Source organism: Phaethon aethereus (assembly GCF_964289735.1).
Source record: "Phaethon aethereus genome assembly, chromosome: 2".
Classification (NCBI taxonomy): Eukaryota; Metazoa; Chordata; class Aves; order Phaethontiformes; family Phaethontidae; genus Phaethon; species Phaethon aethereus.
In genome coordinates, this window is record NC_138582.1 from 54,428,551 (window position 1) to 54,439,577 (window position 11,027).

Consider the following 11,027-nt stretch of genomic DNA (forward strand, 5'->3'; position numbering starts at 1 on the left):
AGTTCCTTCACGCAGCATTAGCCTCTGCTTGCTACTGCCATTTTAAGGACAGGTGTCTTTAAAGAGGTAGATGCCTAGGCTCCTTAAAAGTGGGTGAAATGACTCCCACCCTAAGCCCTATATCCAGATTTCATACGGAAGTCAATCTTCACATGTAGAATTTTCTCTCTGAAAATCATCAAGAGATTTGCCAAGTGCAGCAACGTGATGTACTGCATTCGTGATGTCACCTGTCCCAGGGCACTGGCCGGGCTCAGAGCGGCTAGGGGTGGGGGGGAGACAGCAGAGACCGCTGGGTCTGGGTCTGGGTCTGGGTCCAGGTCCGGGTTCAGATCTGGGCCAAGCCAGCAAGGTTTCTCACCTCCCTCGCAGCAGCTCCCCCCAGAGCATGGGAAATCAAGCACAAGCCACGCAGAGGCAGGGAAACGATGTAATACTAAACAACACCTTATGTCAAAACATCGTGGCACTTTCATTCTAACACTTCTGAGAGTTCAGCGGACAAAATGCCATGCCACCAATTTAATCTGATCTTTCCCCTTCCCTGTGATGGGCCTGAAGTGGGCAGCAGGAGACACAACTGCTCCTTTAGCGCTAGCAAGCAGGAGCGACTACAGAGGCTTCTGAGCAAGGTGGCCAGAGGCAACGAGGCCTCCTGACCTGACAGCTGGCGACTTACTGCAAGAGGCAGTGCATGCGTCTATCAACACGCCTGTCAAGCTAACTTGTGTCAACTATTTGTCTTGGTAATTAAAGGACGCAGCTCTCCCCTGTTAGCATACTGGTTGTTCATAAATTGCTGACAAGGTAAGGGCAGCAGCGCCGTGTGGCACAGGCTGCACGTTCGGGGGTCGGACTCGATGGGATGCAGAGCAGCGTTTGCAAAGAGCTCGGTGTCCCGCAGGCTAAGGTGCGGGGACGTCACCCCTGCCGCGTCACTTGACGTTGGTGTTAGAGCTCCAGGACATTTTGAGGAAATTCCCAAGAAATAAAAGGAATCTAGGATACCGATGTAAGCAGCACCCAACAGGTATGTGTTTTAATTTTGAGTGTTGTTAAGATATATCCAGCAACACATCCCCAAGGGAAAACAGCAGCCCCTTGCTCGCAAGACACCAGTAAAAAACCTCTTTCAAAACTGTGCCACCAGCACAGCACGGCAGCCTTCTGACGGGGAATGACTCCAAAGTAGGTACAGAAAAACCGAGGATCAGTTAGACACATTTGAGCACTTGCAACCTTATGCTTAAAAGCATGCGGTAAAGAGCGGAGTATAGTGGCAGTGGGGTACAAATACAGACATATTTTGAATAAAGCTTAAGGGGACCTCAGGAGTAATGCTAGTGTGTGCTACAATCCCACAGCAGTGCTGGGAGAGTCTACTAACAGGTATTTCCAACTATTTTTTCTTCCTTCTTGTGATGGCTTCTTATCTGAAATTTTCATTTCACCCACAGCTTTCCTGTGTTATTCCTTTGCATGGAAACGTAATTGTACCAAGTGCTGAAAATACAATACTTCGTGTCCTTCCAAGGCATTAATTTCACAGGTAATTTTGTTATGAAATTGAACAGTCCATAATGCAGCCCAGGTGTTTTGGCAGCAAGCTGATGTTACCAAACATAATTATTTGTCCAGCTAGTTTACAGAGAAATAAATACAAAATTCCCAGGTGTTGCTTACCGCGTAGCCCATGTTTTTCATTCCATTTGTAAACACAACCTGCTGTTCAGCCCACATACCTATTTTATAGCTCTAATGAAAAATAGAGAGGAAAATTCACACACAACGGTGACCACACCGCCTTTCGACGCACCTCTGTAAAAGACAAGAGACTGACCAAACAGCTATTGCTCTGAGCATGCAAAGGCACTATGTGAAGAAACATGTCAAGAATTTTAATTGTACTAGATAGGAAAAACCCGTAACTAAGAGAAAATAGATTGCCTACATAGAGCACACAGCTGGAATGACTTTAGTCCCCACGGCACTCCTAAGAGGCCTCTTTATGGGTTTGGATTAGAAGGAGAAGGGCTTTTAGCCAGGCACAGCAGGACAGGTTGGAGAGGGGCAGCTCCAAACCCATAGACCTGAATGGCTCTCACAGCTCCTGAGGAAGTTAGCACAGGACACACAGACCTGAAAACTTTTTGGATCTCTGTTACTGCCTGACGTTGATGGATTTATCAGGGTGCACCCGCTATTTTCCATCTTTAGGAAGACTGATGGTTTTAAATGTGTGGTTTGGATATATCAGCAATAATCCCTTTATCACCCAGGCCTTTTATATGGCAAGAGACAGAAGCTACTGGCAGAGGAGGGACACGCTGGTGGCACGCAGGTGCCTGACTGCTCGTCAGCACCTTGACATTCCTCTGCGAGGGCAATACCGCACAGACATCAGCGTTTATTTATTTATCGAGACTTCGATTCCCTGCCAACTGCCCCAGTAGTCTGAGTATGTACTGGAAAAGAAGGGGAAGGGGAAGGGGAAAGGAGAAGGGGAAGGGGAAGGGGAAAGGAGAAGGGGAAGGGGAAGGGGAACGGGAAGGGGAAGGGGAACAGGAAGGGGAAGGGAAAGGGGAAGGAAAGGGAAGGAAAGACAAAGAAACCCTTATGCAGGTGTTGGTGCATGGGACTGAAGCCCCAACACAGACCCTGGCGGGCGCTGGGCTCTCTCTGGTGCGCAGGGCTCACCCCGGGAGAGGGCAGGCTCTGCTGCCTTCCACGTTACCGGCCATTGCAATTAAAAGGGTCACTCCAAATCAGATTTCTCGGCCTAAAATGAACAGCCACACTGGCACCGCCATTCAGTGTGGATTTAATTACCCCAGGATGCAGGCAGACAAAATCCTCATCTGATAAATACGGCCAAATCGATGAACTGGAAGCAACAAGCTGGACTTTCCTCTGGCTTTGTGAGTTTTGGTGACCCCATGACTTTTTATTAAGCCATATGATTACATGCTGCAGGCGTACATGTGAAAGAATGCCCAGGGAGGGATGTGGCTTGTGGCACCTGAAATCCCTCACTGGTTGTTTACAAACCATAAAGAAAAGTTGACAAATTCCTAAAGCTTGGAATTTTTTTTTTTGTTAGGGGCTTAAGGTTTGTGTGGATATAGCACACCACCAGACTGATGCCAGACTTTTTTTTTTTTGTGTATGTTATTATAGATGTGAACAATGGCCTTGGTTTATCCAGAGATAAGGACTAAAATTATTGTCTGTGCAGTGTTAATGAATAAATGCTATTCTTGAACTATCACAAAATTCTAAGCCGTGAGTTTTGCTTACTGTGATCATGTTAGAACTGTTATTTATAGGCAGGAAAAAAAAAAAATTAAGATCCTTTTCTGAAAAAGTTTTCTATCTCAAAGTTTTCATTTTTCACTGTAAACCATTCAGAAGGCTTTTATCCGTTGTTATACTCCTAAAACCCCCAGTTGTATCCTATCAAAGGTGGAGAAATAATATATAACTTCTCACCATATAAAATATTATGAACAATATATAGTAAGAAAACAGTCTTTAAATGCATCTAGTTCAGCTGCTCTCAAGCCACTCCTCAGGGAAAAAAAATCATATTTTCCAAACATGTTTTTAAACCAGGGGGTTTTTTCCCCTCACATCTTTTTAGTATAGCAGATTTCATTACTGCATGGCAGGATGATTCATCATTTCTGGCCCAGAAATTCCTCGATTTAATTCTTACACCTGGAATGATGCTCAGGAGCTAGATTGTCATAACTGCACAGAAGGGACATCCTGACCAGTCACCTCTTGCATGCCCTATGGAAGGTACCTAAAAAAGTACCTAGCTTACTTAAGGGGGCCCCCAAGTAATTTTTACCCCTCCTTTCCAGTCAGCTGTTGACCTACAGGGTGTGGGGAAGACTGGAGGACCAGAGCATTGGCACGCACTGGAGATACCCGGGGACATGAGGGACTGTCCCCCAGCTGATGGCTCAGTCGTGGAAGGGGAGTGGGAAGGTGAAGGCGGGGAGGATCCTGAATCATGATCTAGAGCATGGGGGTGACCAAGATGGGTCTGACTACGGAGGACAGGCTTACAGCCTCCAATTCTGGCTGTGTTTGCCAAGGGCAAAGGGCAATTATCGTACACAAGCTGTTTAGTCTTCTACTTATCTATAGTGTACTGGCCCTATCTTTTGATTCCTTGGGAGGTTTGTCTTCATCAGCAGGGCTTTCAGCTCATTTCTTCAAAGCCTGTTTTCTAAAACATTACAAATGTGCTTTGCAACAGTTCAAAGACCATCCCCTTTGACAGCTCAAAGACCTTTGCTTTTAGCTCTTCCCTATTGTGCTTTAGTTTCAAACTATGCGATGAATAACTTCACATTGAAATTTCTGCATTAAATACTCTATTCAGTAAAGTGCAGGTTCTAAGTTCTAAAACATTAAAATAAAGAAACAAAATTCACAATGATCTCTATATCTGTTACCTGGGAATGCCACAAGTTAGGGAGATGAGATCTGCCACCTTGCTGCCCATTACTTCCCTTCAATTCCCTTGCCCGCAGCTGTACCTTCAGCACAAATCTCAGAGGAAAGGGTCAAAACCCTGCCGTAAAGAGATCTCATCCTGATATCTACTATCTAGAAGCTAGTCTGAATTCTCAAGCCTGAGATTTAGCATACCAAAAATGTGTAATATTGAAAAGCATATTTTGCCCCTTCCTCATTCATTCTTTCCCAAAGCAGGGTGACGGGGGGGCAGGGAGGGGTGCAAGCCAATAACGATTGATGAAAGAGTTGACATTGGTGGCAATCCAGTAGAGGAAAACCAGTGGAGAGGCATAGCTTGTTATCTGGAGCAGATAACTTCAAAGCAGCCTGAGCAGTTACTGATGATGAAGTAACGGTAATAAGAAACATGCTTCCTCACGTGCTTTCTCACTGCAGCAATCTGGAGGCATTGCAGCTGAGCATCGCACTTCTGGCAGCGTCCCTGCACATCTGTAGCATCCATTGAGAAGAAGTAAACAGCATCAGTCAGCTGGAAAGAGCCCTTTCCTCAACCTCCCTGACTCCCTGCAGCAAATTTGTCCCAAGCTGGAAAGGGAAAATGTTGGTGTGTATTTTCCTAGCATCTTGGAGTTGTCTGCATCTGTATTCATTGTTATTTAGTAAGTTAGTGTGTTATGCTTAGTATGTTTGGCTTAATATGACCAGTTAATGTTCTGCTGACCAAAAAATGAAGTAGCATGATAAATTCTCTGAAATTAGCTTATCTGAGGAGGAGGGACAGAAACAGTCAGAAAAAGGGGAAGCAGTGCAGGACAGTGTGTATGCAGTCCTCTTTTCAAAAGCTTCTTCCCCAAAATGAGAATTGTTGAGAATGCCTCCCTCCCTCCGCAGATCTTTTCCTTCCTTGAACCAAACTACAGGCTCCAGCAACAAGACAGCTAATAATAAACTCTTCAGCTGAACTCTAGGAAAGCAGTTTGGTCAAGGCTTTGCCTGCCAAGTGCTGACCAACACATGTTCCCAGCTGCCAGCAGTGACTCACTACAAGCCATGTTTTTCATGATCAAGTCGTGCTTTAGCCATCTCCCCCTCAGAGCGTGTTTTTCTCCAAACAAGGCCTCCCATTTGCAAATGATGGAGTCAAAGGCACTTGAATCATGGTTCTCCTGCCATGTCTCATGTCAACAGGACGTACAGGGCCTACTCCGGTCACAATATATTAACACAACTGCTCTTACACACATGGTTCCTGAAACAAAAAACCCACTGCTGATGTTATTGCTGCCCACTCCAGCAGGCTGTACATGAACAGCGCTGGGATTTCGACAGCGCCAGCCAGCAGACAGGACAGGACTCCTTTTGGAACGACCTTTGATCAAGGGTTTGTATAATAAAACTTGGTTCTTGCTTTGGTCTTCCCTCACATTGCCTTCTCTTACCAGTGGGGACACAGGGCAAAGAGGGACAACCAGCTGGGTCAGCAGTCATAACGTTTCCTACGGGTCAGGCAGGAACTTGAACTACTCAGCTGCATTTTGGCCCCAAAAGCAATGTATCACCAACGCCGACCCAGCTGGCCAGTGAACTTGTGGTTTTTAAAAGACGTGCATGTCACCCTCCTGAGCGGAGGAGCCTGGTGCCAGGTGAAGCAGCCAGCGCTGCTGAAAGCACATGGCTCCTGCTCCCTCCAGAGGTTGCTCAGAGGCTGTCTGGAAATGCACTGGGGGCTGTGGAAATGGGAAGGCACCGAGTCGGGTTTTTGTGGGAGGGGAAATAATCCCTTTAGGGGCCACAAAAGCATGAGCACTTGCAGGCAGACAGCACGCATGCTGGTGCAGGGATGTATGGAAATCAGATCAGCCTAGCTCCTCCCTGTGCTGCCCCAAAGATGAGGAAAGGGGTATGGGAGGAAGTTTGGGCTCAAAAATGGTGTGAATAAAGGCGAATTCTTGGATCAGGACACTACTGAATTACACAACTCTCACCAGTGCTAAAGCTATGGTTTCATGGCCCTACTCCCCCTTTTTGATGAGGCTCTTGTAAAGCAAGGAAGGGTTTGGGATGATTTGGACTTTAACTCTCAAGTGCTATAGACATCTGGGACAGCCCCTGACCACAGTGATCTTTTCATGGAGGAGAAGGGGTTATGGTTGTTTCCTAAGGGTGGAACTACCCTGTCTCCTCCTTTTGTGGTGAAATGTCCTCCTCCTGCTACCATCAGACTGCTGGCCCCCTCCTCCCTCCCCACCACCCCACCAAGCACAAGCATTTCTGCAAACGCTCAGATAAACCTTGCATTTCTAAGAGGAGAAATGACTCACATGGGTAGCACCACATTACCAGGGAGAAAGAAAGAAATGAAAGCAAGTTAACATGCAAAAATCCCATCATGTCACAACAGTGCACTTACTGTTGGGATAGTAAGGTAGTGGGGTACCCGCTCCCTGCTAAAACATTTCGCAGTTCACTGCCAGAGCATGCTGACCAGGGATAGCTTGGTAGTGGGCAACATGGAGGGAAGCTATTTTCATAGATGTTAATGAATCCTAATATTTTTTACTCTCCTCAGCTGGAGGTGACAGAAATGAACAGTTAAAATTTCTTCCCATTTCTCAAGATTTATTATTTTTGCTATTCCAGGGCCTAATCCAGAAAAAAAAAAAAAGGTAGGGAAAAAACCCCTACGTGCAGCCTTATGGCAGGACTTTCCAAGCCACAGATGCTGGCTCTGTGGTTGGCTGACCTATCCAAAATAAAGCTCAACAGCAGGGAGCAGTGGAGTAGTTCAGGGGGTAGAAGAGGTCATGCGAATGTGATTCCCACCTCCCAAATGCTACATCTCCTTACGCTGCCTCCCCCTGCTCCTTTTGGGATGGAGGGAATTTTTAACTTATTTTATATTTTCAGCCTGCTTTTCCTATCCGTTTGCCAAGTGGGGCTGCTGAAAGCGACTCCTGTTGCAGCCACTTTCCCAGGAGAGAAAAAACAAGGTGAACTTTTATCCTGACGGCTTACAGTTGAACAGGCAGCTAGCAGCTTGGATGATGAGCCCCTTTGGCTGCTCCAAGACAGAGTTGGCACTGTGGGAGCTCAGAGGCCGCCACGTCACCTCGCCGTGGCCGGAGGGACAGGAGTCATCCTGCCCCAGGCGAAGCTGTTGGCTGCAGGGGATTAAATGCTTCCCCAGGGAAAAGAGAGCACAAGAGCCTCAAAAAGAGCCTCAAAAAGAGCCTCGAAGACTGCTGACCCCTGTGCAGAGGTGCGTGGCATCACCTTCTTTACACGGGAAGGCCATTTTCAGTGAAGAAACATCGAAAAAAGTAAGGAAAGTGGAAAAAAGGAAAGAAAGAGACCGAATGTTTTACAGGTTTTTGACATCAGAACACATTCATACCATATACTTCTACTTATTTTTTGAGAGGATTGCACCGCATATGTCCTGGCTCAGCTGCCGACACAACTTCCACGAGTCTGCAGGAGGTCCCACGCCACCGCTCTCGGGAATACCTACAAACCTCGCTGCACATCCGTCTGTGGGCCGAAGGAAAACCCCGCTGGGCAGAGGACATTGAAGAGGCATTGGACCCTTTTTTACAGCCAGCACATTCATTTTCTGTTGCAGTGTGGGCTTCATTTTCATAACGTGAATAAACCTTGCTAATAAGCCATCAAATAATGAAACCAACCACTTCTTGTTTCTGACCAGGGCTATTTCTGAAGCGTTACGTTTGCCAAGAAAATAAACCAAGTCTAAAAATCAGACCTTCCCCTGGCCAGATATTAGACTGACGTGGATAACAGGACGGTACCTGTATGTTTTGATGCTGCCAGCAAGGGAGGTTTCCATAGCAAGCGTTTGACTTACCCTAAGCACTACGCAATAGTGAGCTGAAAGACCTGCTGGCACTTACCAAACCTCTTGTAGCCAAAGGACTGCACCTCCTCCTCCTCTGCAAAATCGTCTGGAGAAAGAAAGAAAGACACAGCAACAGATTACTATTACCACTGGAAAAAGATGGGAAGAATTTTTTACAGGTGCACGTTTATAAATTGATTTACTTGAAAGTTTAATCAATTTTTAAGTCATGTTGCTGATCTTCCTCTCCGTTGCTCATATCCCAGCTCTGTCCCTGGGTAGAAAAGGCAGTTTGGAGCTTTTCCCCCAAACCAGTATCAGCAGAAATCCAGACTACAAGTGGTTTATCACCTGGCAGCTATCCTGGGGCCTGCTTGGCCACCTAAGTACACACCAGAGCAGACATGTCCATCATCACGATGACAGCCACAACTGTCACCAGCGTGCTGTTTGGGCAGGCTCGCCCGGACCACGGCACTTGCTCCAGCCCACTGCCTGCACCGTCCAGGCGGTCGGGCTGAGGCTATACGCGCACCAGCTGGGCCCTTAGCACAAAGTGCTACGCGCAGCTATGCCGGGTCACGAGAGAGGTGGCAGAGGGGGCGGCTGTTTGTCCATCCACCGCTTCCCAGGGACGCTAGCTTGGCCTGAAGAGGTAAGATCCGATAAAAAATGGGAAACAGAACTGACAAACTCAAACAGATGAGAAAAATAAAAACCATTTAAGCCGTTTTGTTCTCATCTTCGCCAGCTAGCAAATAGTAAAATGCTAATAATCCCAGTTTTATTTTGTCAGAAGCTTAATTTCTCTCCACTTCCTTCCAGCAGCAGAGGAAAAGGCTGGCATCAGCAGAAGAAATACACCCACGACTTCTTTAAAAAAAAAAAATAAGATGTTTGTCTCCCTGCGTTCAGCCTCGTTCTACCAGCACAACCCCTCTTTCTGCCGAGTCAGGAAGGCGAAAGCCCTGCCCTTTGCACCAGGCGACCCACTGCCAGGGAGGGCAACACAGCCCAGGCTGCTCACCCCCGCTTCCCTATTTCCCAGGGGGAGCAAAGAAGACCCATTCCCGCTCCCACAAGCACCGTTTCACGTGGGGGGAAGCCTCCGCAGGGCTTTCTTTAAGCAGGACCTAGGACACAGCTTCTCGAGCAGCGGCCGGCGGTTCGCAGCCCACCGCTGTGCTGGGGAACCGCGCCGCCTTCGCCGCGCTTCTGAGCAGGAGCACACCGGCGAGCCGGCCTCCACGCTGCGAAAAACGCCGCTGGGGACCGACAGCAATCCCCGCTCGCTGAAGCCTGGGTACCTCTGGCCTTGCGGTTGCATCGCAGCGGCAGGGAGGCAGAGCCGGCACCCCGGCGAGCTTCAGCAGTTGCTCGCCGTCTTGTGCCACCCTTCCAGCACGGGATGCCGAGGAAGCTCACTCACTTGCAACCGCTCCCTCCAGACCCTTCCCTGACACAAGGGGAGAAGGAAGCAGAAGCTCGAAGGCCAGTCAAGGAATTCACCAGAAGGCAACATTTAATGAGTGGCGGTGGAAAAGCAGGCTCAAAGTAGATAAGCAGATGTGATGGAGCGAGAGGTCTGTCCTCGGTTAGACCTTTGTTGTCCACAGACTACTGCATATGAACAGGCTGCTCTGCACCATGAGACTGGGCTAGCTGGTGCCGCAGCTAACTCGGGCCACAACAGAGCCTTAGGGGGATGAATTCAACGGTGGAGTAAAGATATGGTCCTCACCCAGGCTCAACAAAAAATAAATCATTTGAGCGTACGTCCGGCAACACATCTGACCTGCACCTCCCTCTGGCCTGCAAGATGCCATGCACCGAGGTCTGAAGGAGACGCTGCCTGAAGCGGCAAAGGAGTCCTTGAAATGTGTCATTTTGCAGAACTGCACCTCTTACTCAGACAGTGCTCCTGATAAAACAGCTCAAAACTCCTATTCTTCACCGGATAACACACTTTTTGCTCACTGCCAGAGGTGCTCCTGTCCATACCTTAAGCTAGACCGCCCTCCCAGCTCAGAGGTGCATTTAAGAAATGGAGGAACCAGTGGGCACTCCTTGGGCAAAACAAACACATTCTGGTTTTGAAGGCAGAAAGAGTCCTTCCAAAAAACAAACCCAACAAATCCTTACAATTGTACCAAAAGTTATCTGAAGACAAGGTCATTCGGCGAAGCATGAGAAATACCGATAAGCCATAAACAGTTGACAACCGAGCTTCTCATCCCAGCAGTGAACTCGGGAAAAATCTTCCCCTCTCGCACAAAAGATAAAACACTGGACAAAAACCGGTATCAGCTCCAGAGCCCTTAGCTTCCTGCCCTCTCCTGATATCGGGCCGAAACACAATGGCCTCCTTTGTTTCGTAGGAGCGTAACCTGGCGTATCCGATCCGTATCTGATCTACGCAGCCAGGCTGTGTTGAAATCCTGTGGCTTCATCCTACGCCACATCTCCAAGACCTTCCTCCCGGGCTGCCAGCCTCTTCCCTAGTGGTTTGGTGTTTCACGCTTAGCCCCACGGCATATATGTTTCATATACACATATTGTATATATTATATATATTATATATATTTATATATACATGTATATACTTCAAATATATATATCCTTTTAAATATTTGCAACACTGCATGCTGTGCTTGCTAGGGATGAATTATTTTTTTAAGGC

The 11,027-nt window shown here is 47.6% G+C and overlaps 1 protein-coding gene across 1 annotated transcript in view; it reads right to left on the reverse strand.

The window, feature by feature from the left end:
• Positions 1–10,523, reverse strand: part of COLEC12 (collectin subfamily member 12) — a gene marked incomplete at its 5' end in the record, with an annotated part of 89,452 nt that extends 78,929 nt beyond the window's left edge. Inside the window, 2 exons of the mRNA XM_081996433.1 lie at positions 8,403–8,453; positions 10,490–10,523. Of these exons, the coding sequence (XP_081852559.1) occupies positions 8,403–8,453; positions 10,490–10,523 (85 nt within the window). The remainder of the gene's footprint in view (positions 1–8,402; positions 8,454–10,489) is intronic.
• Positions 10,524–11,027: the final 504 nt, after the last annotated feature.